The following is a 25,903-nucleotide window of genomic DNA, read 5'->3' on the forward strand; positions in this document are numbered from 1 at the left end:
CAGGTAGCAAAATAGGACTTGTCAACAGTCCTCAGTTAATTTACTTCTTGCATCATTGGGGGGCACAAGTTATATGAATGGCCTCATGCAACAGTGTCTGTACTTTAGTAATCCCTATTATTCACTTGACACTCTAAATCATTTGATAAAAACTCTACCTAAGTAATTTGTAGTGGATTTGCTTGTCTGTCCATCCCTTCCCCTGTTCCACCAGCAGTAATGCAGAACTGGTGAATGACTTGACCAATCTTCTGTAGAGGCAACACAGTGTGTACGAGCCAGAGAGTCACATGCTGGTACAAGCTTCTCCGATTAATCCCTTTGTTAGCATCTGCTGGGACACGTTTTTTGGCAAGTGCCAGATACTTGGGTAATAGGTGGAGGAAGGAGTAATGGAAGGAGTGTGGATTTCCTTCTTCCTGTATCATAATGACCTTCAGTGCTGCTGCAGTTGATGATGTGTTGTTCTGTTTGGTGCAGATGCATGGATACAAGCAATGGATCTGTGCCCCTTTCAGCTTCATCACCGCACACTTCACTTATAAATAAGCAGCATGAGGAAGAATGTACTTGTGCCTGTTAACACACAGGTCAATAAACTGAGATGGGGATTTCCTTTTTTACACATCATTGTTTGAGGACACTAATTTAAATATTTTCTTTCCTTTTAACACCTCTATCCCTTTAGTATTTCTGTAAGATTTAAATGTAAGTCCTAAATGACCAGACTGTTTGGGATTGCTTGTGTTGATGCTGCTAAAGGACACTGTGTCTTTTGGAGGCTGGAAGAAAAGCATGCAGTTGATTTATCTGATGCTTTACCTAGAAATTAGGCAATGTACCTATTCTGTACTCTACAGTGCTCAGTGTAGGAGCATTTGTAACCTGGTATCTCTCCATTCTCATGACTTTATGAAAACTCAGGTTCCTGGAGAATTCAGCTTCTGCCTGAAGTCCTGTAGTGCAAAATTTATCTCTGCTCTGTGTGTGCATTCATATTCTTTATTTCTCTAGAAAGGCCACAGACAACAATACCAATGTTAAAGTACTACAGCTGAAAGCTTGCTGGCCAAGGTGGGCCACCAGATTTTATATCTGAAACAACACACTTGCTTAAGTTATGCTCTCTCGGTAGACAGCAGGAGCAAAGTAAAAAGGAAGAATCTGTTGTCACTGCATGGTACTCCAGGTCTGGAGAGTGTTACGGGACAGAAAGTATCTGCTGGAGTTCTTTAGGTTTTTTTCCTGGTGGACCTGCTTGTGTTTTGCCCTGGTTTGGGACAGCTGATCCATCAGAAGCATTGGGGGTGTCTGAGCACCCATGATCCTGGGCTTCCAGGGGCTGTGCATCAATGGTGTTTAGTAGGTGAGTTTTCCTGAAGTCAGAGATGCCACTGATTCTGCAGGCCCTGGACTAGTTGGCTTCTCACAGTGAAGAGCCCTGGTACACAGGCAGCAGCTCTGTCTGTGTTGGGCTGAGTTGGTAACTGAAGTTCTCAAAGGAACTCAGGTCTAATGGCAGTAAAAAGAAAGGGAACAAGTCTGAAGTGACAGTGGAGGAGAAGTGGTACACCTGAGACCAAGGGAGAACAAGCAACATCACTTTGGGACAAAAGCAACTTGGTTTGAAACAGAAATGTTAGCATCAAACACCAGTATGTGTTTTGTCTATCTTATTCCTAAGGTGAAAAACAGTGTTACTGCTAGTGATGATTAGTAAATGGGCATGCTGTGATAAGTGATAAAAAATTCATTAGATCTTGTACTGAAAGCTAAGGATAGCCACCACTCTTATTTCTGGGTTACTGATGCTGCTACAGAGTGCTAGTAGCCTTGTACCTCCATTGCAGGTCCAAGTGCCTTTCTAAATCATTGCTGCCACCTAACATAGGTTTCAACATGTTTTCTTGAGAATGTCCCTCCCTGAGATTTGCATTATTTGCAGCTCCAGGAATTTGTGATTTGGTGGTCACTTTTCCATTCTTCTGCAAGACCTTTATGTGCATTATTACTTATCGAAGGGTCCTGTAAATGTTTTTAGTGAATTTTACACCTATGGCAGTGTCTTCTCACAGCCACTGAGGCAGAGGAATATATGCAGTTTCAGGAATGAAGTTCTGATCATAATGACACCAAGATAAATATTAAATAGTGTTGATGCTAACAGAGACGTTGATGTAGAATAAAGGGGATAAGCCTATCTGTAGTTTTTTTTATTGGAATATTTTTTCATTCTGAGATTTTATGGTACTTTCTAATGAAGAAATATATCTGAAATGTGTCATTTTGGACATAATCCTGAGTGTTCTAGAAACCAGCTATATCCAGCTATATCTATTTCAAACAGCCAAGCTTTGGGAATAATGAGACATGAACAACTTGGTACTAGAATTTTAATTTTAATCTGTAGGACTGTAAAGATATGATTTCTATTCTACAGAAATCTTGTAGGTTTATTTCCAAATGTCTCTTCTCCTACATAAGAGATTTACCCATTGTAAGAAGGATTTTCAGAACAAATGCTTTGAAATTTTTCTTCATTTGAGCAATCATCCTTACTCCAAATTCAGTATTTCCTTTTTACCTACATACAAGTTCTGTAAACTAGCATAGTCTTAAATTCTGATTGCAATTAAAATGCAGTAAGTGGAACCAAAAAAAAAAGACTACTTATTGTTGTCTATTATACTCCTCTTGCAAAATTTTAGTTAATCCTTCATCTTTCCCTATATCTGATATGAAATTAGCTTGCAAAAGCATTCTAGGCTCACTCAAATATGAAAGATGAGGGTGTGTGCAATCATGTGGTCATGTTTCTTAATCCTAAAATATGTGTTAGAAATAAACTCCTTTAATATTGTCTGCTTCATGTCTTTTGTGTCTGGGGAAGAGGACTGTCTGTAACACAGAACATTTCTTGTTTTCCATACTGTATGTTTATGACTCATTAACCTTCATTGGGTCTGCATATATAAACAAGAATCACAGTTTTTATCTTTGAAATCCAGCCACTATACCTTTGGTTTATCTATTCATGACTATTGAAACCACAAGTGCCTGACAAACTAAAGAAGTGAGTCAGCTGACAATTTAGAAATTAATTTCAGAAGCTGCTGCTACAAATCTCTTCCTATCAAATATCATGAAATAGTAATAGTCCCAGTACTACTCTGAACTGCCTGGCTGAACTTTGACAGAAAGCATGGAAATGACATTTAATGAACTGAGGCAATCATTAACCCATCTGTCTCTGTGGTACTCCTCTCTGACCTTTTGTTTTACCAAATAGATGTGCACATTGTTTCCCATGGTAGTTCTCTTTCTGCAAGTATTCATGGCGAATGCATGTGTAACAAGCTTGTCAAAGACACTAATTCCGTGTCACCTTCTGAAATACACAAAACTGCAGGTTGTATAATATTTTGAACATATTAATGTGCAGATTCAAGTTAGTGTGCTGTACCAAGTGTAGTCAATCCACCTTTCTCTCAAAAGAGTGAGAAAGAAACTTTTGGTGGCATTTTATCCTTTCAGCTTGGACTACACTTACATAAAATCTCTTTGGCTCTTTGCTACTTGCAGTAGAATTTTTTGTCCTGCATTTCTCAAGACCACTACCAACATACTGGTATTGGGGGCATTTTGTTCCAGCAGGCCAGTTAGCTAGTCAGATGTGGGTGGTGTGTGGCCAGTTTCCTTGGCCACTCCCAGCTAACTCTCATGCCAGCACACCAAGTGTCACCAGCAAGCTGCTGATGATTGCCCAAGAGCTTAAGTCTTAGATGAAAAGATTTAAGTTATCCTAAAGTGAAGAAAAGTTTTATAGTTGGATAATCTGCATTTTTAAATTTTCTTTGATTTTTAATAAGTAAGGAGAGTATCAGTAAATGCAAAGCAAGAGCCAGAAAAATTGGCAGACACAGAAGAATAATCTGTTGAAGCCAAGATGGGAGGCGGCATTTAATTATAGTAGGGTTTGCTAGGCTTCGGGTGTTAGGTGGCTAAAGTGTTGATGAGACTTTGGCAAAGTGGGTGTAATGCACAGAAGTAAGCCTTCGAACAGGCATTTTGTTTTGAGGGAGGATTAGGGATTTTTGGACACCCTTTCCTGAGCTAGACTGCAAAAGAATTAGAACAAAGGGAGAGAGGGAATCGAGCACAGGTGAACCCAACCCCCTTTGCTCACCATTCTGACACTTCACCTTCAGAATCTGTATTAGACTTTTAACACAACACTACCCATCACTTACACCATGTTAGTCCTGCTGTGAGGGCTGAAAATAGGACAAAGGCATCATGGTGAATCAGGAGTTCAAGGGAATCCCAAGATGTGCAGAAGGTAATGCAGATCTTTCAAAACAGGTTTCTTCACCCCTTGAATAAAACTCCTCGACCTTGTTTGCATATGGAATCCGTATTCTTTGTCATCTGTCAAAAACAGCAAAGGTTTTTACATAGTATCAGAGCTTTGAGAACAGGCATATAGAGGCATGCAAAATTTTCTCAAGACTCAGATTGTTTGTGGCACTCACTTTGTTTACTCCTTGAGGGAATGAATGCTTGTTATATTCCCATCTTTTACAATAGCTCTGATACATTACAATAGCTTGTTGCGACACTGACAAATAGTGAAAATTTACAGCTTTTATGATTTGCCCTAAATCTTTTAGAATAGGGATGCACAACACGCACATGCTTGTTGGAGTTGCATCTATTACTCTTACCTGTGTTGATGCTCCAATACTGCTTTGTGCTCCCTCTCTTCTACCCAGCTCAAGACCACAGCTCCTGCTGTGTTGGTAAACCTGGCAGGCTAGCAACCTCAGCGAGGGCTGTTGCACATGTTGGACTGGAGTGTAGGTTTGACAGCCAAAATAGGCAGACTACCTGTTCAGATAGACTACCTGATCACTGCCTATCTGCTGTACACCAGCCACTGCCAGTCACCTGCTGGACCACCTGCCAGACATGCCAAAAATCTGTGAGCTCGCCCAAGGTGTGCAGCTACCAGTGGATGTGCTAGCCAGCCCCTGGATGAAGTGCTGTTGCTTGCCAGCAAGGCTGCAGTGCAAAGAGAGTTATGAGGAGAGGATGAAGAGAAAGTTTAGAAGAGAGAAAACCTCTGTATGCAGTAATTAAATGTCCTCTTTACTTGCTCAAGGTTTGTGAGTGTTCTGTATCGAATCCTACTGTGATCATGCAAATTTTAATGTTTTGATGTAATGGTTGGACTCAATGATCTTAGAGGTTTTTTCCAACTTCAGCAATTCTATGATTCTGTGAAATATGCCCCTTGGAAACTCTCTTCCTAAAACAGATACTAATATATTAGCAGACAATATTCAGGGCTAACTGTCCTGAGTTAGTTTCAAAATCAAGCATAATGTTTCACTAGGAAGATACAATATTTTCAAAATACAAATTTAAAATATTCCTATAAAAATTATGATTTAACTTCTTATTACTTGTGCATTCTTTGTGTTTTTTAATGTGCTCATCAATGCCATATAAGCACTCTAGCCTCTATCTGTGACATTTTAATGGCAGTTCTTACCACAGCCATTGCAAATTTTTTGGCTCACTCTCCTTTTCAGCTGTTTAAGATATATTTGCTTTTGTTGAGAAAGAAATTATGGAAGATTGCTTCAGCACTGATGGGTGTCTTACAGCCACCTGTGCTACTTCAGGTTCTCTGTACTCAGACAGCAACAAAAGCTGTGATAGCAGCTGTCTTCATCAAAAACAAAAAATGTGAGTTTTTAAAAGTAGAGAAAAGGCAGTGGTGGAAGCAGGGAGGGTTCCTTTTATATTTTTGCTTCTGTCAGAGTATTTTGGCATTAGACATTGAAGAAGAAATGTTGCAGGGCATTGGGGAAGGTCTAAATGGCAGTATTGATTGTGGTTAAGTTGGTCAGAAACTCTTTTGGGATGAATGTTCCTACCAAAGTGCTTCATCCATCCTTTTTAGGTGCATTGATTTGTACTTCTGATTGCCATCCCATACCCCCTTCATCTGTAATGGGAGTAGAAGTTGCAAAATGCTCTTCAAAATACACCTGAAGGAAGGCTAAGATGAAAACTTGCTTTTGCATTCTCTTGTATGAGGCATCTGCTACCTGTGATACATAAAGAGGGGAGGAGCCTGCTTTTCTTCAATGGCTCTCTAGCCACAGGTCACAAAGAGAAGTGGTACCCAGGTGTTGCACCTGAGACTCAGAGGAAACAGGAGCCCTCCATAGAGCCATGAGAGATTGTGGAGCTGGCTGCTGCTCCTGCTTCGTCAGGTGCTGCATGAGCTCATGCAGGGCTTTGGGGAAGCCTCAGGAGAGTCATAGCTGCCAGCTGGAAGTTCATTCATTAAAGCAATGGCCAGCTGAGGATATTATGTGAGGTCCACTACTTCTTCCCCTTCAGCCAAAACAGCCCATTTGCAGGCAGCACGAGTCCCTGCACATGGATGAAGAGAGGTGATGAACTATTCGTTTTCTGGCTGTGACAAAAATTATTTTCTCTTAAATAGGAGAAATTTGGCATAAGGCCACAAAAGACCTGGTTTTGGAGGAAAGATTAGGAACAATGTATAGCAAACCCCAGAAAAGATTCCATCTGCTGGAACTTGGTGTCTAAATATCCCTGAAAGAAGCTTGGGTACAACAGAGAAAAAAAAAACAACAAATCCAGACAGATGTGCCTCTTGTCTTTTCCTTGCTTAATCATAACAGTCGCAAGTCTTTGAGGTGTTGCAGTGTGTCCAAAGAAGGGCAACAGAGCTAGGGAAGGATCCAGAGCACAAGTCTTATGAAGAGAGACTGAGGGAGATGGGGTTGCTTACCCTGGAGAAAAGAAGGCTGAGGGGAAACTTTATCCCTCTCTAGGACTCCCTGAAAGGAGGTTGCCCAGGGAGGGGCGTTAATCACCATCCCTGAAGGTATTTAAGATGGAGCATTAGAGGATATGGTTTAGTGATGGACTTGGCAGTGTTAGGTTAACAGTTTGACTCAATGATCTTAGAGGTGTTTTCCAATGTAAACAATGCTGTTCTCTTCTGTGGAACTACTTATATCTGGTTTTAAAGAAACAGCTAGATGCAACCTATGTACAGCTACATTAAAAAATAATAATGAAAGAGTGTGTGTCTCACTATAGTAATTGTGAGCTCTAATTTTTTATTTCTCTTTTCTTGTTACTCTATTCCCAAATTGCTAATTAGAGTCAACAAATTGGCTGTAGGATACAACAAGACATCATGTAGTCTGCCAAAAACAGTGGCTGGCATTCATACAAATTGGGTGATGATGTGTTTGACGATTTTATGTTGGAAAAAATCTTTCCATATTCTCTTCATCCTCCCTGTCCTCCTACTGAAGTGACTCAATTTCAAAGGCAGCCACATATTGCTCCTTTGTTGTCAGACGTTTGGTTAACAGAAATTAAATCCCCTGTGAAAAACTTTGGTCTTCTACGAATTAAGTTTCCTCCTTGCACTAAATATCCACTAAGTGCAGGCCCTGAGTGATGGGCAACTTGAACATAACCTAGCTGCAATGTTGTAATAATGGCTGCAGTAGTTTGGCTTGCCAACTCTTGAATGAGTCTTCTGTAGCTGCAGAGTAGTTTGTGTAGAGCTGCTGCAGTCCTGTGGTGCGGCACAACATATGTGCGTGTGTTGTGTTGTGTTGTGTTGTGTTGTGTTGTGTTGTCTTGTCTTGTCTTGTCTTGTCTTGTCTTGTCTTGTCTTGTGTTGTCTTGTGCTGTGTGTCTGTGTGCTCCCTCCCTGTGTCTCACAGCTCACATATGGGTGTCTGGAAAGGGCTGTTTAGAGTGGAGCTGGATATTCCAATTATTTTCTGTACTGAATGGTCTGAAAATGACAGTGTCAGTACCATCACTTGGTTTTTTGTGGGGATTTGCTATCCTCATATCCCCTTCTATTGGCCGATGACTTACAGTGGCTGATTTGTTCTGAATTCACATGGTAATACAGAGGTTAAAGCAGAGTCCTGATATTAATTTTTCAAGTATATTTTTACTGGCAGAGTGGCAGATGCATTCAGATATTAATGATACACAAAAATTTCTGCAAGTATTATATTCTAACAGGATCAAAGACTTTTATGAAAGCTTTTCCTCAAAGTAACATGCTTCAGGTGGATTGAGCGGTGACATTGGATCCAAGGGTAGTATCAGGAGAGAAGACAATTCCCTTTTCTTCTGCAATCTCCTACTTTATGGAGCTTTCAATTAGCCTAGGGTTCAGTAATTTTCGATAAGCCCAAACTTGGAGTGATGGTCTTGTTTATAAAAAGGGAATATAAGTAAAAGCATTCTACTAGGCTGACCTGCTACTCTGGTGTCTTGGGAAATTAAGCCTTTTTGATTGTACTAACCAAAAATATTTCTCGAATATGTTTCCCCATTGATAATTGTTGTATTGAGGAATTATGTCTTTTCTGAGTGAGGCAGTATGAGAAACCTTACAGAAGCCTGTAGGTGTGGGCATGGAGCTTTTTCTGTGTCATCCCAAATCCTCTGAGAATAAAGGCGATGTTTGGGCCACAGGGCACACAGGCTTGCATGAAGGGATTTTATGGCAGGAATTTGCTGGGATACATGGTGTGTGTTTGTGGGTCCTTGACTGTAAAATAGGAATGTCTTACTGCTCTGATACATTTTGGAGCACAGCAGTGAAGCTGTTGGAACAGAAGCAGTGCTAAGTAGGCTTTATGAAGATGATCACTTCTCAAGATTTGCATCTGCCATCATATATTCAGCTATTAATAATTCTTGACATGTATCTTAACAAAACAATCTGCAAAATTCTTGGCTACAGGCTGTTTCCAAGTTCAGATATGCTGCATGTCTAGTGGGTTTGGAAGAGGATTGCATGCATTGTCATACTACTTTATTCGACCCTTTGATCTCACTCACAGTTCTTCATGCTTAAGATTTTGAGAGTGTTGGTTTCCTTTTTTCTTCAGCACAAGCATCTAATCTAAAATATCTAACAAATATTATTAATCTATCTATTGAACAAATTGCAGATATTAAATTGGAGCTTTAAGACAAATGTTTATTGGCTCAGAATTGGAGAGGGGTCAACTCAAGTGGAAAAAACAAGCCTTAGAGTCAAGATGTCTGAATTCCTTTCTCAAGACTGATTTCCAAAGTAACTGGAAGCTAGTATTTTGGTGCCTCCGTGAGTTTAAGGGATATTTGGCCCTTTCTTTTATTTACTACTTGAGATTTTAGTTAGCTGCCTTTTGAAGATCTTAATTGCTTTAAAATAATGGCACTATTGTCAATGAGGTAATAAGTTTCAAATAACTGTGGTATGCTGTATATTATTGATTGTAAAGAGTAGTAAAAAAACATACAAAATGCCACATAAAAATGACATTTTCTGGAAAATCTTGCTATGCTTAACAAGTAATCCCATTGTTGCACCTTGCAGAGTATATTTGTTGTTATTATCTCAGATTGTGTTATTTAATAGTATTGAGATGGATTAGATGTATAATACCCAAGTATTTTAAAGCAACACTACTGACCTGTAATTATTCAAGGTATGATTCATTCTAGGAGTCAAATGTCCGCATAGATCCTTTTTATTTTTTTCCTTAATATGCTGAAAGTATTTTTGATACTTTATATTAATACAGACTCTTACTTTTGGGGACTGGTGGAGAAAAATGACTTTTTTTTTTGCCACCTTGAACCTCTAAGTCAGCAGGTGTTTTCTGATTTTTGTGTTTTCCCTCCTTCCCTGGTGTTTGTACTCCTGAAGTCTGTATTTCTTTTCAAAAATGAACTTATGAAAGAAATGAGAAAGAATATTGTTTAATGGAAGTTCATCATATAAGGTCAACACCCTTGAGTAGTCTGTATTTATTTGTTTGTTTCATATCTAGAAGAGATAATTTCTTTTATCTTTTCACTTTCCTTTACACAGCTACCAGACTTAGTGTATACATCTGACTCCATATAGATTAATCTGTCATCTTAAAGACTAATCTGTTCTGTGTCTCAATTACATGATTTTTTAATGCTATTCTGTATCCAAAATAATTTAAACTTGTTTTTGTTGAAAATATATGTGGCCAATCCATAAAAAGCATCCCTTAAAAATGATAATTTAATTCTTTTTCTCATGGGTATTTGTGTAATGGAAACTACTTTGGCCCCTGCACTGTCTTTCTAACAGGGCAAATGCAAAATTGCACCCTCTGTGGGATAAAATTTAAGCATTGTGTATACTGGACATTTCATGTCCCTGGTTTTGCTGGTCTGGTGAGTTCTTGTAGTCTGACCTCCTAAAAGAAGGTTAGTGTGTTAATGAACCAACACATACACTGAGAACATTCTTAATGTTATGCCTTCTGCCTGCCTGCCCTCGTACTCTGCAAATTTGTCTTCAGTTATTCAAGCAATCATTTATCCTACCTTGTGGATAATCCTATCCACATTGTCCTATGGAAAGGAAGAAGAATGGAGAAAAAAGAATGACAAGAAAAAGGGACGGGAGCAGCATGAATCATCCACGGTAACTCACAAAAGTTCCGTGTATGTGCAGAGAGAAGGAAGATTTTCATGTTTTTAAGGCATCTAGCTTAGCTGTAGAGGATAGATAGACATGCACTCCTCTCTGTCTCCAACCCACTGGGGCTCAGCAGCCATTTGGCAGCCTGTATCATAAGCCATATTAGCAGCTGATAGTTTAGACTACAACCAGCCTGCTCAGTGAGTGATCCTAGTAGTTATGATTACTTCCCCAAAAAAGTGCTGTCAAGTTTCTCTTCTCTATGAGAGGAGTTCTGCTTGAGAACTAGCCTAAATTCTGTCTCCTTTGAAGAGAGGTGAGACTAAATGATGTCTCAGAAATGAGAAATTGCTTCTGTTGGTGCCATCTCTCCCTGTGGTTAGCACACACAGGAGGAATGCCCAAGATACCTCCTGTTATTGCAGTGGGACCTCCTCTGCCACCACCAGGTGAAACTACACGAGTGTCTCTATGCAGCAATTCTGCATTAAATCCCTTTATTCACTATGGGCTTAAGCAGCGTGTTTGGAAAAATGTTGGAAAGAACTTGATTTCCTTATTCTTCAGAATGACCTCTGTGGGTTTACCTTAATCGAGCATGAAAACCTGTGGTAGTGATACCTTTTGCAGTTAAAGCAGGAAGAGACATGTAGGCCAAGTAGCGTAAGTCCTTTATCTACCAGATGTTAATGGGAGTTTGATGGGAATTCAGAAATTCTTGGTGTGCATTTATTCTGTGAGTAAAGCAGGCAGCTTCTCAGCTGAGCCCTGTGGATGTAGCTGAGGAGGGCTTTGATGTTTGCACTCCATTCACTGCCAGCAGCTGAAGGCCAGCGCCAAGGGACTCAAAGCCACACTGCACGCTGGCATCAGCATGTGCATGACCAGGGTAGCTTTGCAGCTCCTCTTTTTTCCATCCCTCCTGTTCATACACTGATTCTTCTAGTTCCTCCCATCTTTTTTGGTTGATCCAACTTGCTGATATCACGCACACATCCATTTTATCACAACTGGGTGGCCCTATGAGGATACCCCCTGCCTTGTGCAGATGAGAATAAGCTTGCTTTGGAGAAGGCAGGACTGCATGGCTTTGAAGATTTCTGCTGTTAGGCAAGTGAATCCTCTGGACAGCTGATCAGTTTTACCCAGAAGCAGGAAGAGTTTTGAGATACAGCTGTATTTCTCTGACAGTCTGGCTAATCTATGCTTGGCTTTTTATTACTCTGATAGGAGCATTTATGAAAACAGAGATTTGGGGTTGTAGGGGTTTGTTGTTTTTTTTTTTTATTTATTTTTCATTATTCAAATAACTGAAAATCCGTATGAAAAGTACATTTTTATGTGTGTCCAGATGTAGAGCCCCTGTTAGTGAGGCCAGCTGGGATTAAAGTCTCATTTGTATAATTTATAAAGGTTTTGGAATTTTTCCTACAGTTTTCAGCCATAAGCTGGAATTTAGATTTTGTCAGGCTGCTAGACAGCTTGCTCAATAAAGCTTCTATCTAAAAATATTTTCTGTACAACCCAGAAAACATCACCATTTTAAATGCAGTGACTGTGGAGTTGGTTTGAAAAAAAAACCGAAATTATTAGAAAATAAAGAAAACCCCAACAGTCATAGCCTGTGTGTTTTAAAGGCTTCATCAGTGAACTCCATGCATAAGTAGCACAACAGATAGAAAAGCAGAAATGCAGTGGTAAGTAACTTAGGAGGCACATACAGGATGCTCATGTGCACACAGCAGTAGAGTATGCTTTTACAGCATCAGATGCTCTCTGATGTGTTGGTCTTGGTCCATTTGGGAAGAGCTGCTGAGGTGTAGCAACTGACTGAGCCCACCTCCTGGGGCTGGCTGGCTGTTCTACTTGTAGCCCATTCTTCACTGTAATTCAAGGAAATCTTGCTTGAACTGCTGGATAAACACCCGAACCTTACTCTCCGGGGAATGCAACATCACTCCATTTAATTCTTCCTCCTACCACAATGGGTGGGTGGGTAGTGAGGAAATACTTTCCTAACACCTCCCAGCTAGGGTCCTGCAAGGGAGGATTTGGAGGTGTCATGCTCCTCCTGGATAACACAGCAGTGCCTCCAATGTGTTCATTAAGCTATTCTGTGGCTTGTGTAGCTGTAAAGCTATGAGTATGTTGTCTCACAAAGGGATGGTGGAATCACTGTGTGTGCACAGCTCCTGGAAAAAGCAGTGTAGCCTACTCCAGCGGAAGTTGGGCTTGTTGGGTGAGGTAACCAGTACAAAGGATAGGAACTGAAATTTCATCTCTTCGCACCCCAGTGAAGTATTTTTTAATTATTTTTCACTTTTTTTCCTTCTTTCATTCCTTAATAATCTTGCAATGAGCCCAGCTTTCTCTTTGATTTTGCATGATGATGAATCTTCTCATCTTCGCTGGCATTACACAGCTGTTTGTTCACAGCTTCCTCCAAATATAAGAACAGAAACAGACCTTCAAGCAGAGGATTGTTGTCTTTTTGGTGTTCTTGAGCTCTATATTAAAAGCGCTACGTATTTTTCTAATCAGGATTACAGAATTAATTTGCATGGTTTATCCTCTAGTATTTTTTTCTGATGGAGCAGAGTTTGTATCTCTTTTGTGAAAATTGTTATGCTTCATCGACCTTACTTTTGTTCTTCTACAGCTGTTTTTCAAGGATCTTTGGATTAAAAATGAAGTTTACAGAAAGAAAAGCCTTCACTTAGGTAATTTGAGTAACTAATCAAAGTGCCTTTATGCTCTGTAGTTTCATTTGGTATCTGCTGTGGTTATAGAAAATATTTCTCATGTGGGTGAATGGTTTATTTATTCGTAGCTATTTATATTCTGTTGTATTTTGACTATAAATAACTTTTGTTTCAGTAACGTGAATGCAAAGTTCAATGAGCAAATGTTCCTGAGGGCATTTTTATGTTGCTCTCTGCATTCAGAAGTTTATTTACATAAGGTTTCCATATAAATTTTCCTTCACTTCAGTGGGTAGGTGCAAAGGATAAATTTGTAGTAATAGCACAGCAGGAAACAACTGTCTCTCCCATTGAGAATTTATGAGTATCTGTTGCTGTTGTTAGTTCTTAAGAAAAGCAGCAGGATGCATTCATTTTGAGGTAATGTCAGTGTGGATTTTTGGGTTTTTTTGTGTGTCTTCTTTCAGAAATCTGAAAAAAAAATTAGCTGGTGCATTGTAGCAAGTACAAACAAATATGACAGGGACAGCCAATATATGTATGTTCAGTGTAGCTGTAATAACTTGTTTTGATTCATGTTTATTTGCTTTTGCTTTAGCATGTTGTGTGCCTGGAAGTGTCATAAATTTACTAATCATCCAGTATTGATTAATTCTTATGATTTTCCTAGAAAAGTATGTGGTACCAGATGGCCAGCATATAAAATTCCTTTCCTTTGAAAAATACTGCGATATTGAAAATGTATTTTATTGCAAATTAAGATGGGAAAAAACAGAAACAAAACAAAAATTTTACATGAAATGAAATTTCTGGGTGAAATTACTTAAGGGGGAAGATTTTTTCCAGAGGTAATATTTTTTATCTTTATGGTTCTTGCGTAATGAAATAAATTCATGGATCATGTACAAATGTCAGGAATGCATCCTGGAAAAAGCACTTTAAAAGAAATATGTGGAATGTTTCATTTGTGCAGTATTTGGGTGTTCCACCTTTTACAGAGGGATTTGGACTTGTTTCCATTCAGTTTCAAATATTCAGTGGTTACTTAATTTACATCTTAGTTGAGAGGTAGTATTAATGGGCTGTGTAAACGTCTGTGTTTTAATGAAAGGCTTAAGAGGCACTTGGCAGTATGGTGAGGAAGAAATTTCCAGGCATTGAATGAAACATACCATATATTTGTAGAAGGGCTGAGAAAAGAAGGGGGCAAGTTCTCTCTTTCCATTTACACCTCTGGTGATGAGGACTACAGACCGGTTTTGGTCATTGATTGATCTACAGTAGCTGCAGTGACATCTGGGGATTACTGCACACCAGCCCAGAAGTGAAGGGGAAGAGTCAAATGAAGAGAACTGGGCTTTTTGTGCAGGTGGAGTTGATAGTGTTACAGATATGACCATAAAGTTTTTTGTGAAGGACAGGCTTCATGGTTCTCTTATGTGACAGAGTTTTTTGCTGATCAGTAACAAGGTGTAACAACTGAAGCCAGAAAGAGACACTTTAAACCTCATTTATGAAAGTGTCATCCATGTAATTATCAGTTTAAAGAACAGGTGGATTGAAAATAGCCTTCACTTAGTTTGACCAGCTCTTTCTTTCTAAAGAATTGGCAGTTCCTGTGGTGCAAGCCAGCAACACTTTGAGGGATGTGTGTATGCTCACGGCACTGTGTAGCCCAGATTCAGGATCAGTGAGGCATATCTGGTGTTCTCAGTGTGGGATGTCATCCACTGGGACTGCACTGTGCAGAGTCACATCCCCACAGTTATATTTGCCTTTCATGAAATAGTGCAGTTATGGCCTCAATTACCCGTTCTGGGTCTGTGTTTAAATAGCCATACATGTTTTCGTACTCATCCCAGGGAAAGAAACAGTGGGAATGATTAGATGACTGGAAAACGTGATCTGGGATGAAACAGGATTTGTTAGTCTTTTAAAAAAATTTTAGAAAGTAAAAAGGAAAGGAGGAAACAGCTCATCAAACCTGTCTTGTTTAAATAGAAACAAGGAAGATTCAGCTTAAATGTTAAGAAAACCTTTCAACGTTAGGATAGGAAAACATTGGTGGATGGCTGGGGATCTCTGCAGCATCAGCAGTCATTAAGAACAGGTTGCCTGAATATCTGCTGGGAGTGATAGAGGTACAGCTCATAATGTTTGGGAGCAAGGGGAACACCAATGTGATCCCATTTATTTTATGGCACAGGGCTCTGCCGGAGCTGCTTGAAAGCAGTAACTTGTACTGCAGGCTTTCTGCAAGCTCCCCTGCAATGCAGCCTTTTGAACTTTACAGTTCATAAGTCAGCTCTGAATAAATAAATATCAGTTAACTGAGGCTCACTTTACAAGGCAAAATGAGGAAAGAACATTCACTAATGACTGTAAGACATGGCAAACATCCTTATAAGCATGTTGTTATGGCAAAATTTTATTAGTTTGTGCTGAGCTAATGCCAAGAGCTGTATTGCGTGTAGCCTCTTATATCTTTTACTGCTGGTAAATGACTGAAGAGAGGTCCTGCCCCTTCTTAGGTCACTGCTTTAACTGCTGTTAACTCCACAATCATGTTGTCACCCCTGGAGTTTATAGTCAGCTAAATTACAGTGAAGCACTGGGTTTGAAAACCCTCTTCTTTTTTAAAAAATTACTTTAATAACTGCTGCAATATCTGTATTTCACTTGGGTTACCCTAAAACAGAACACGCTTTCTGTGACCAGCAGGTCATGTTAATATGTCAAATACACATTTATTTGTGAGCCAGGGAATCCTGACCTACAGCCTCACAGGGAAAATGCAGGGCAAAAAAAAGCTCAGCTAAATGCTGACAGGTTCTACTCTTGTGTCTGTTTTCCTACGAGAGGAAAGACTAGCACAAAGATTAAAAATATCAATCTTTCTCCCTTTTTCTTTCATTTAATAAAACATGGGCTAAGCCTGTGATTTTCTTAAAAGAGGATCTCTGTATCTTCTCCACTCTAGTTTTCAAAAAGGCTGTTAGAGGCACATGCTTGACTCCTGATTTTTTACATACTGATTACTGTCCAATAATTAAATGATGTGTTTAAGGATCAGCAATCTCATGGTTTATTTTTACATAGATTAGATTAAATCAGATCAGTCTACCACTGGGCATATGATTCAAAAACCTGTGGTACAGAGAAATGTCTGTCAATGGAGAAAGTGTTTTTACTGGATTTTGCATATGACATATTTAAGATATTTCTCCCTTTTTAGTGAGTTTTGAAATGTTACCCAGTAGAGAGAAGTGATTCTACACAAACTTTAACTGATTTTGAAACCAGCACACATCACTTGCTGGTTTTCCTCAGCTATTCCATAATGCCTGTATTTTCACTAAAGCTTTTTTCCCAGTTTTGTATGCTGGTGTTACACAGCTTTGCTGCAGCATCTCATGTCAGGGTGTGTATGGGGCATCCAGAGAATTAGAAATTAGATGTTAAAGTGAAGAAAGGTGAAGCATCCCTATATGGCAAGTAGCTGCAGACTCTGATTGTCAGAGGACTTTGAGTGGGCCAGAAGTATGCCTAGATTCAGGTGAAGTATAGCCAAATTTATGGAATATAAGTCAATCCATATGTGTCTTTTGAAGCTTTGTTTGTTGCAATGTCAAGCACAGAATCCTGAACTGACTGCTGATGATTGTGCTGAAGGCAGAGTCTCTGCTTACATGGAACTTTCCTGTCATCTCTTCCATGTCATTTCCAATGGCCAGACACAGAGTACAAGGCTAGGTGGGCCTTTTGTTTGAGCTAGTATGACTCATTATCTTATTTTTATGAACCAGCAATCATTTACTATGGCCTGCTTCATAGCACAGAAATGATTCCTGCACTTTGGCACATGCTGCTGTGAGCAGTCCTTGTCATATCCCTTTAGAAAGGCACTGAGACTTGGTTTAAAGGGCCAGGGTGGTAGAGGTTTTAGTACTTCCCTCAATAACCAGCATTAGGGGAACTTGTTACAAGGCGTTTTCTTCCTGGCATTCATAAAGTATGTGTAGGTTTTCTGTGTAAGACCTACTGTTTCCTTCATCCAACTTCTTGACTGCTGATTTCAAAAGTAAAGGAGACAGTAGCCAAATTTGAGGGTTGCAGTACTGCTGTCCTTTGTAAACAAACAAATCTTTGTTTCCTCTCTGACAACCTTAATTTGTTATTTCTTGTGTGTTGCTCCATGTTGAAATTTAAAAACCCAAACTGGAGCAGCGAACTTCTCAGTTAACGATTAGGATGTGCTTTTTAAGGAAATGCTCTATGTAGTACTGTCCTGTTGGTTAAGCTCTATGAATAAATAACCTACTGTAGCCTGCAGTACAGTTACTGAGCCAGGTTCATGTCTGCTGCACACTGTGAGGGACATGGACAGTTGTTTTGTTCCACTTGTGAGAAAGACAGATGATGTTTTCAGTGGAGTAGACAGTTTTCATTATGGGGTAGATTCTTTGACTCAATAGAGTCTCCCCTCTGCTGTTACATGGATTTTGCTGACTGCAGAGCAGTGAGTTCATTGTGCCCTGCTGTTGCCTTTCCTGTGACACACCTACATGGCTCAGGGTGCTGTGCTTTGACCTGTCACAGTGTAATCTGTGTGCAGCCCTCTGCTGTGGATAATTGGAGGAAGACATTTTCGGGAACAGCACTTCTTGAGAGATGGGTGACCTACAGAATGCCATCAAGAAGAAAATAAATTGGATTTCAATTTAAGGCTTGGGAAAGAAGTGTTACAAAGAGTTAACAATGGTCTGCTGGGGCAAATGATTAAGAGTTGGTTTTCCTGTGTGAATAACTGCCTTTCATAAGCAGGGGATAGATGCAAAACAATCAGGGAAGTGCCCTCTTGAAATAACATGAGCTTGGCCAAAGTTCCTGTTCAGTGCTTCAGGGTGCTGAACTTTCTCAATATATATGGGTTTTTAAGTCTGACTTTTAGAGAACTGAGCACTGGTAGGATATTCATGTGTGTAGTGGTTTTGTGTTATAATGATTCATCCTGAGGGGAATGAAGGTGAACCTGGAAGTAGGTTTGATTTCCCTGAAACTGAAAGGAACTGAAAACCTTTAATACAACAATTTGTAATGAGCAGTGCATTATGAGCTCTAAAGCATCAGCCCAAAAGAAGAAGCAAATATTGCTATTGGCAGAGAAACAATAGTTCAGGATGTTGAGTTTGAAGCAATTTTACTACAAAACTGGTAAATAAGAAGTGACAGGTTAAATCTTAATTGTTTCTTTGGGCACCAGGCTGAGGCCACTTCGGGAAAATGGAAACAAAGGAAATGGAAACAAAGGCCTTGAGCTACCTATTGTGTGTGAGTCAGTACGGGGAGAGAGCCCGTGGGAGGTGGGGGCCCTGTCATGGCTTAGTCTGTATTAGCTGGAGTTTCCCAACCACTGATGCATGACATGGCACTAATGCAGCCAGAGGGAGATGGATGTGCAGCTCCCCAGGAGAGGCTGAGGCTTCAAGGATGTCAGTCCCACAGCTGCAGTCACCCATCTGTGGGGGAGCATCAGGGTTAAAGGCAGGAATGTTTAACTGCAGCATGGCTCTGTCTCCAGCTCAGGATCTTGCTAAGCAGGTCTGCTCTGGGGAAGTCATGTCCACTGGTGTCCCAGCTCTGACACAGCTCAATAAAGCTCAGCAGTCTTCTCCTGGTTCCCACCCCCTCCATCACTTTGCTCCTGGCTGAGTCTCCAGGCAGTTCAGTGAGCCCAGGGAATGCTTTCAGAGAGTGAAAACTAAACACTGATCTTGGTCTTCCACTGACAATTTGCATTTCTAATATTTCTTAAGTTTGATGTGGTCATGTTGTGCTTTGGAGCATCCCCATAGAGCAGCAGTTCTGTCCTGTGCATTGCCTGTATTTCAGAGATGCATTTGATTGGCCTTTTAAATTCTCTTAATTTTAAAAAATTGTCACATCCGCAAAAGTAAAAAGGTCCAAGAATTGTAAAGCAGCTCCATTGCTAAGTGAAACTGATCACTTGCTGAGTGCAGATCTTGAGTGACCTGGGGCTGGATGTTGTAGTAGGTTATGGGCGCAGTAGGAGATAGGCACAGGTAGGCATTTGAGGGACTAGAGGGACTAGAATAGTTTATTTGCCTTAGTGTTGGCACAAAACTGTGGAAGATTTCTTAACACAGGTATGAAAAGCTGAAAAATGAGGCTTCATTATCCAGTGAAAGTCAGTAGCAAGGAAAATGGAAGTGATTATGTGTTCACCCTGACAAATTATGTAAGCGTTTGTAAGATTTCAGAAAGCACCTCCTGACTTAGAGAAACTACTAAGCAACTAGTTTGTCTTGTGGGGGGGATACTTCTCACAAAGTTAATGGGAAAATGAAAAAAATGGAAAAATGTTGTTATGAAACACTTCTTCATAGTCCATCTTGTATTAGGCATAGAGATTAAGGTCATACATACTAATATGGTATTACCTTTTAGAGAAAAGTTCTTGCAGAAGCTTCATATTGCCTTTAGACCAAATAAAACCTCTCAACTTTTTAGAAGAAAAAAGAATTAAAGTGGTAAATCACTAAAGAATTTTCTATGTTCTGAATACTGTGTGAGTTATGTCTTTCATGTGATTGTCTTCTGGTCATCTCTAATAATGAGGGAGGTGGTTCATGTCACCCCTTCCCAATACAGCTGGTGTACCTTTTTTCCTGAAGGAAATGTTAGACCTTTACTATTTGGCTGCTTCAGCTGAGAAGTGTACTGAAAATAAATTGTAAAGATTTTAATGGGTTTATCCCTTCTCATGGTGCTGCTTGATTAAGACAAACATATTGTGACACTAAAAAGAGGATAGGGGCTTTGTAATACTTATTCAAGTTTTAATGCTAAATCAAAAGCATCATCCTGGCTTTCACACTTTTTAGTAAGAGAGATTTTAAAATCACAGTATTGTCCTCTGCCAAAAGCATATCAAAATGCAACTCAAATCTGTGGCAATATTATATAACATAAATAATGTCCTTAGTGTTTAAAGCTCTTTTTCAATTGAGACATAACAGTCTTTGCTGCACAGAAAGAGCAAGAAATGACTCCAGCCAGTCCTGCTTCTTTAAATGTGGACAAATAATATCCTTTAAATATGAACTTCTATTTCACAGAGAGAACTTGCACGCTTTCTGTTAAAGCTAATAAGGGAAGTGTTTCATTCAAACAATTTAATGCTAGCACTGTCATAGTCTTTCATTATCCTGGAATCATGGACCACTTTTGCAGAAAACAGCTTTAAAATATAGGTCAGCATTAAAGGATTTTGAAATTAGGTGAAAATGCTCTTATTTCTCTTTTGAGTGAGTCCTTTATTTTAGTATGTGTAAGAGAAGTTCTCCTCCAAATCCTTTCTCCGTAGGAGGAATCAGCAGGGACATTGTGACTTATTTGAAAGTTAAGAAGCTGAAAAGCTTTAGAGGAAGCATTGTAATCTGTTATAAAACATGTTCAGGACCTAGGCATAGATTTGGAGTGCTGGTAGCTCTCCAGCTCATAGGATGGAAGCATGAGATTATGAGATTACTCACAAAGTGTTAATCCTGCAGACACCAGGAAACCTTAAAAAGGAGAAATAAAGAAGTCCTTGTGTTTACACCAGATTAACTAGTACAAAGAGGCAAGTATCTCCTTTCACGGTTGCATTGAGATGTATAATCTCTATCCTTTTGACTCTTTCGAAGTTCACATACAGAAAATGTTATCCTTACAAATAAAGTACCTGTCTTAGTTGCAAAGCATTCTCACCTCATCAAGAAACCAGTGCTGTTAGCTTTCTGCTTTTATATAGAAAGTATTGATCAAACCCAGAAAAACATGGTGACACAGGGAAAAAGATGAGGAAGCAAGCTTGCAATGAATTACATCTTTTGTTTTCCCAAGATGCCAGGTCAGCATTCATAACTGGCTATCTTAACTCACACAGAACATTGAAATATAGGTGACTCACTCTTTTTTTATCTTATCTGAATATTAAGAACTGGGTTTACTTGGCTTCCAAGATGACAAGTTTAGCATTTTGAGCTAGTGCAGCTGAGGTTACTTGGTAAATATTCTGAGGGAGTTAGTGAGGATTTTCAAAGCCCTAAAACAATCTTTTTGAGGACTCCCAATGCTGTGAGTCCCCTAGTGGTGATGGTGCTGCAGTACTATTTTGTGGACAGCATGGAGAACCCTGTGTTTACTGAGCAGAAAAGCATCCTTTCTGGTCAATACCTCCTGCTAAGCCAGTTCCAACCCAGTCATGCAGTTTCATTCTTCATAATGATTATGACTCTGTGCTATTGACTGAAATCTTACCCTATCCGATTCTATAGAAACTCAGTGGACAAAGTGGAGGAAATTCAGCAAACAGAAGACATAGTATTCTGATGCAGTTTACATGAAAGCAAGTGTTTCCTGCCAACAAAGAAGGCAGGTTCCCAAAATGCCAAAGAATTGCAGGTTTGGGAGAGAAATTTCTCTCTGTCAATATTCATCGCTGTGCCAGCAGCAAAGCTCTGGTCAATGGATCAGGTCTTGGACAAGCATCATCACAGATCTCTTGGTAGCAACATTATGGGAATTCAGAAACCCTGAACTTCACATACAGACCAAGGCATCCCTCCCATTGTTTGTGCTCTGGACACTTGTGTTTCATCAGAGTCATCTGTGCACCACATATAAAGATGTTTTCCAAAAAAAAAAATGGAAGAGGATTTTTGCCCTTGTCACATGTTAGCGATATTTGTAGAATGGTGAATATTTGAACTAATCAGTCTCCTAGGAACCATAGTTATGCTTGGAATACAACTGTGTAAATAGATATTAAAGGGCTAATATTCTTACATTATCTGTAAACATCTCTCCTGCGTTTACTTGCTGAGATAGAATGCAGAAAAAAATAAAATTCTATTCCATTATGAGCTTTTTCTTCAGTTGACTTCTGTAGAGTAGCTAATGTAACTTCAGGGGTTCACAGTTGGAATATGATTGGTTTCATTGATTTTTATTTTTAATTTCCCATTGCTGGTGTTTGCTATCGAGCACTTTCTGGTGATGACATTCAAGTGGACTATATAATGATGTTCTGCTTTTCATTAAGTGGGTGTTCCTTTTTGTCAGTATACTGAAACTTAAATAGTTTGGTTTCAGACTGGAAACACCTAGGTGAATCCCCAGGCTCAGCATGTTTGTTACTGAGTATCTCCTGAGGTTTGGTGCTGAGTAAGAACTCCATTTCTAGTCTGTCAGTAGGTGACAAAAAAAATTGTGCATTGTCTCTTGCCTTGCGCTTTCCAAAGTCCAGGGTCCCTGAAGAAAAATTTAAAGGTGACAGAGGGACTGTTAATTTTGTCTTGTTTTTCACACATGGCCCTGGGTTTAAAAAATTGAGTTAAATAATCTAAATATGTTGAAGGTTGAAGTCTGACATTAGCCTTTGGTTCTCCTAAATCTGCTGTTAAGAGTAAATCAGCTTCAATTTATAGGTAGAACCGTAGGATTCGTCCCCCTTCCCCCCCCCCATCCTCAGTAGGAAACGTTGAGGTCTGCAGTCACCTGAGGTTGGTTTTGCCTGGGAGTATGGCAAGGAACAGGTGAAACAAGTTGTCACATGCCACACTAGAAAGAATACAGAGTTTGCTAGTATCTCATGGCTATATAAAGTATCTGAGCTCTGGGGACAAATCTGTTAAGATGAATTACTGTTGTCAGGGATATGCTTCCTGTGGGAAGTGAGAAAGCAAACTGTGGCTCATTCTGCTTTGAGGTCCTCTGTTAGGCTTTGTCTACTCTATTGTTTTCCCCAGATAAAAGGAGTAATGTATTTTTATGTAAATGGAGGGTTTTTTTGGCACATTGATGTGCTTGTGTTCTTACATTATCTGTAAATCTGTGTAAATAAAGGCTGTTTTTAAGCCCTGTGCTGTTTCAAGGCTTGTTTGTATTTTTTAGAGGTTGTAGCTGAGCATTATAATGGAAGACCACCCCATCTGATAGTAACAAAACTAAATAAACACTTGGGTAATATGAAGAAGATACTTATGGCTTAACCTGTTGAGCTTTTTCTTGCCTTAGTATACCAGACATTTGCAAAGTACAAACAATAAAGAAGTATTCAGAAACAAATAGGTTTGTGATCTGAGGCCTAAAAGTTTTTTTCCCCACATTTATTTGTTGTAGAATAATTCCAAATATGTAGTTTATTTTTCTGCTTTAGGCTCCTAAGGACCCAGTCTCTGGATTGGTACTATAATAATGTCAAAAGCCGCTTTAAGTGTTTCGGAAGTGCCAAGGTCCTGAAGAATTTGTACAGGAAGCATAGACTGGAGAGTGGACTTTGTCCTGATGCGATAGGTAAGAACAGCTGTGTTGATTTCTTATAAGATTTCCTTTTATCTACTTTAACACAGAAGCTGAGATAATGGAAATTCTGAGATAATTTCAAGAGAGTTTTTTTAATGCAATTTTCTTGTTTGTGAAAGAAATACCTCAGTGGAGAGAGAAAAGGATGAAGTGTCTAGAAAGCTGTTTAAAAATTCAAACTGTGTTTAATCTTAATTATGTCACTGATAGAGAAGAACTATCTTTAAAGTAAATTGCAGTTTGTATTCTAGCTTGTGTCTCCAAATTTATCACAGTTCTGATAGTCAAAGAATGAGAAAATAATTTTGCATTCAACATTTGACATAGGCATATTTCTGTGGTGTTCAAAGCAAAATTTGATTAACATGAGATATATTCAGTATCCAAATTGACCAAAACTGACATTTCCTTACTTAGAGTTTTGCATGCTTAATGATCTGAAACTGGCCACATTTTATTTTTTGTATCAGTGTTTGTAAATAGGTAAAAGATACTGATGAAGTCCTGGCATCAGCCTTTTCAGCAAAGACACAATTCACCCCTAACTATGTTGTTCTAATGCCACACCACATAAGAATAGTGATTGGAGTCAGAAAATGGGTTTGAAGAAGTGGAGCTTGGTGTCATACTGGTAGCTAAAGCAAATTACTTAGAACACAACTAGCTGAATATTTGACATTTCACTGGATTTATTGGACCAGATAATTTACTCTTGTAATTCTTTCAAAATTTGGACAGACTGCAATTTTTCTGTAGTCCTTACTTTGTCTTTTTCTGAAAATATATAGGATGCTAAGTAGATTCTAGTTCTGAATGAAAATTTTAGGTGTTTCTTACTAAAACTGGCATAAAAGCTTCTAGAGAGAAGCGAGCCATTTACTAAATTGTGATTTAGTAGTGTTTTGACTTTTTGGGTATCAAATTAATATTTCATGAGAAGATTCCTTATCAACTGAGAACAAATATATATGAGGACAAGCAAATCTTGTTTAATTTAGGGCAGAAGTGGGACAGTGGAAGTAAAAACTGTGGCCAGGCATGTTTCCGAACTTTTATATGATGTATTAACTTTTTTTAACTGTAGTCTCAGTGAATGGGTGGTTGAATGGAAGTGTGAAGGATGCAATGATGAGTTGCAGTGGCATGCACTCTCAGTGTGAGACCTTTCTAAGGAAGGCCTCTGAGTCTAAATGTCATTGCTAACTTTCTTCTGCTATCCCTGTGACTGTTAGGTAAAGAACTTTTGTTCCCTTTGAAGATAAATACTGGTATAAGTGTCTGGGTTTTTCTTTATTTATACAGCATTGCCCTTTAAAATGTAGAATCCATTTCTACCCCAAATGTCATAGTAAAGTCAAATTCCTTGTACTTAACTTCTGCCATGTAAGTTTTATGCCTAGTAGCTTCTTCATCTCTTTTTTACTATGGTAATAGTTTTTCCCATTGAAAATGAATAAGAAGCCTTTGATATAAGAGCAATCATGTTTTGTAGAGAAGGTGCTGCAGTCATGATTTATCCAACAGCCAGGAGGAATTTTCCAGTTATCCCTCATTGTGTGCAGTGCCACCATACCTTGGGTGAATATTCTGATATAATGATGTCTCTGTTGTTAATGGGTACTTCTTATAGTAACACATGATTCTGTCTTCCTTTTTAGCAGAAGAAAGCTTGTATGAAGGAAGCTTTGAGAATGAAGGAAGCATTTGTGGCAGTGACTCTACCTTCTACCAACAGACAGAAGGTATGCTGCTAAAGTCTCATTTGATTAAAAAGCAGTCCTTACACTTTTAATTACTGGATAAGTAGTTTAGAGTGCTGATAAGTCTTGTCCACAGATCCAACAGTATTTTGGCTGAACCATTCAGCAAGACACTAAAAGTCTTTTGTGCACTGTGCTGGGACATCTTGCTTCAGCATTACACCTACTACATGCCTATTCTAGTGTGATTTTCTTAATGTTCAGTTTTTCTTATTTCCTTCCCTATGCCCGTGTATTTTTTTTCATTCTCTTTCTTAAATTTTATTGCTCCTGCTTATAGGAACTTCACAAATTTTCTTTCAATTATTTCCTCCAAGCTATTTTGCTTCTGTCTAAAATAAGCAACATAAAAAATACCATATGTTATTGTATCTAAGATTTACATTTAAGCAGAAACTTAGAGATTGTAACAAATTTCTCAGTCTTAAGGTTTTTATTTTACTGTGCATATTTATGGATTGAGGAAGTAACTTCTTCATGAACAATTTAAGATTTGGATATGTGTCCAAAATATGAGTCTTAATTTTGGAGCT

At 39.0% G+C, this 25,903-nt stretch overlaps 1 protein-coding gene across 4 annotated transcripts in view; it reads left to right on the forward strand.

Moving 5' to 3' along the window:
* The window catches only part of MYRIP (myosin VIIA and Rab interacting protein), a 202,058-nt gene that overhangs the window by 126,088 nt on the left and 50,067 nt on the right, over positions 1-25,903 (forward strand). For 3 of the 4 annotated variants that reach the window (XM_062496893.1, XM_062496901.1, XM_062496909.1), the window contains exons 3-4: positions 23,465-23,601; positions 25,269-25,352. In XM_062496893.1, the coding sequence (XP_062352877.1) occupies positions 23,465-23,601; positions 25,269-25,352 (221 nt within the window). The remainder of the gene's footprint in view (positions 1-23,464; positions 23,602-25,268; positions 25,353-25,903) is intronic. The other variant, XM_062496917.1, reaches the window with a different exon arrangement.

The sequence above is a fragment of the Cinclus cinclus genome, chromosome 1, assembly GCF_963662255.1.
Source record: "Cinclus cinclus chromosome 1, bCinCin1.1, whole genome shotgun sequence".
NCBI classification, from domain to species: Eukaryota; Metazoa; Chordata; class Aves; order Passeriformes; family Cinclidae; genus Cinclus; species Cinclus cinclus.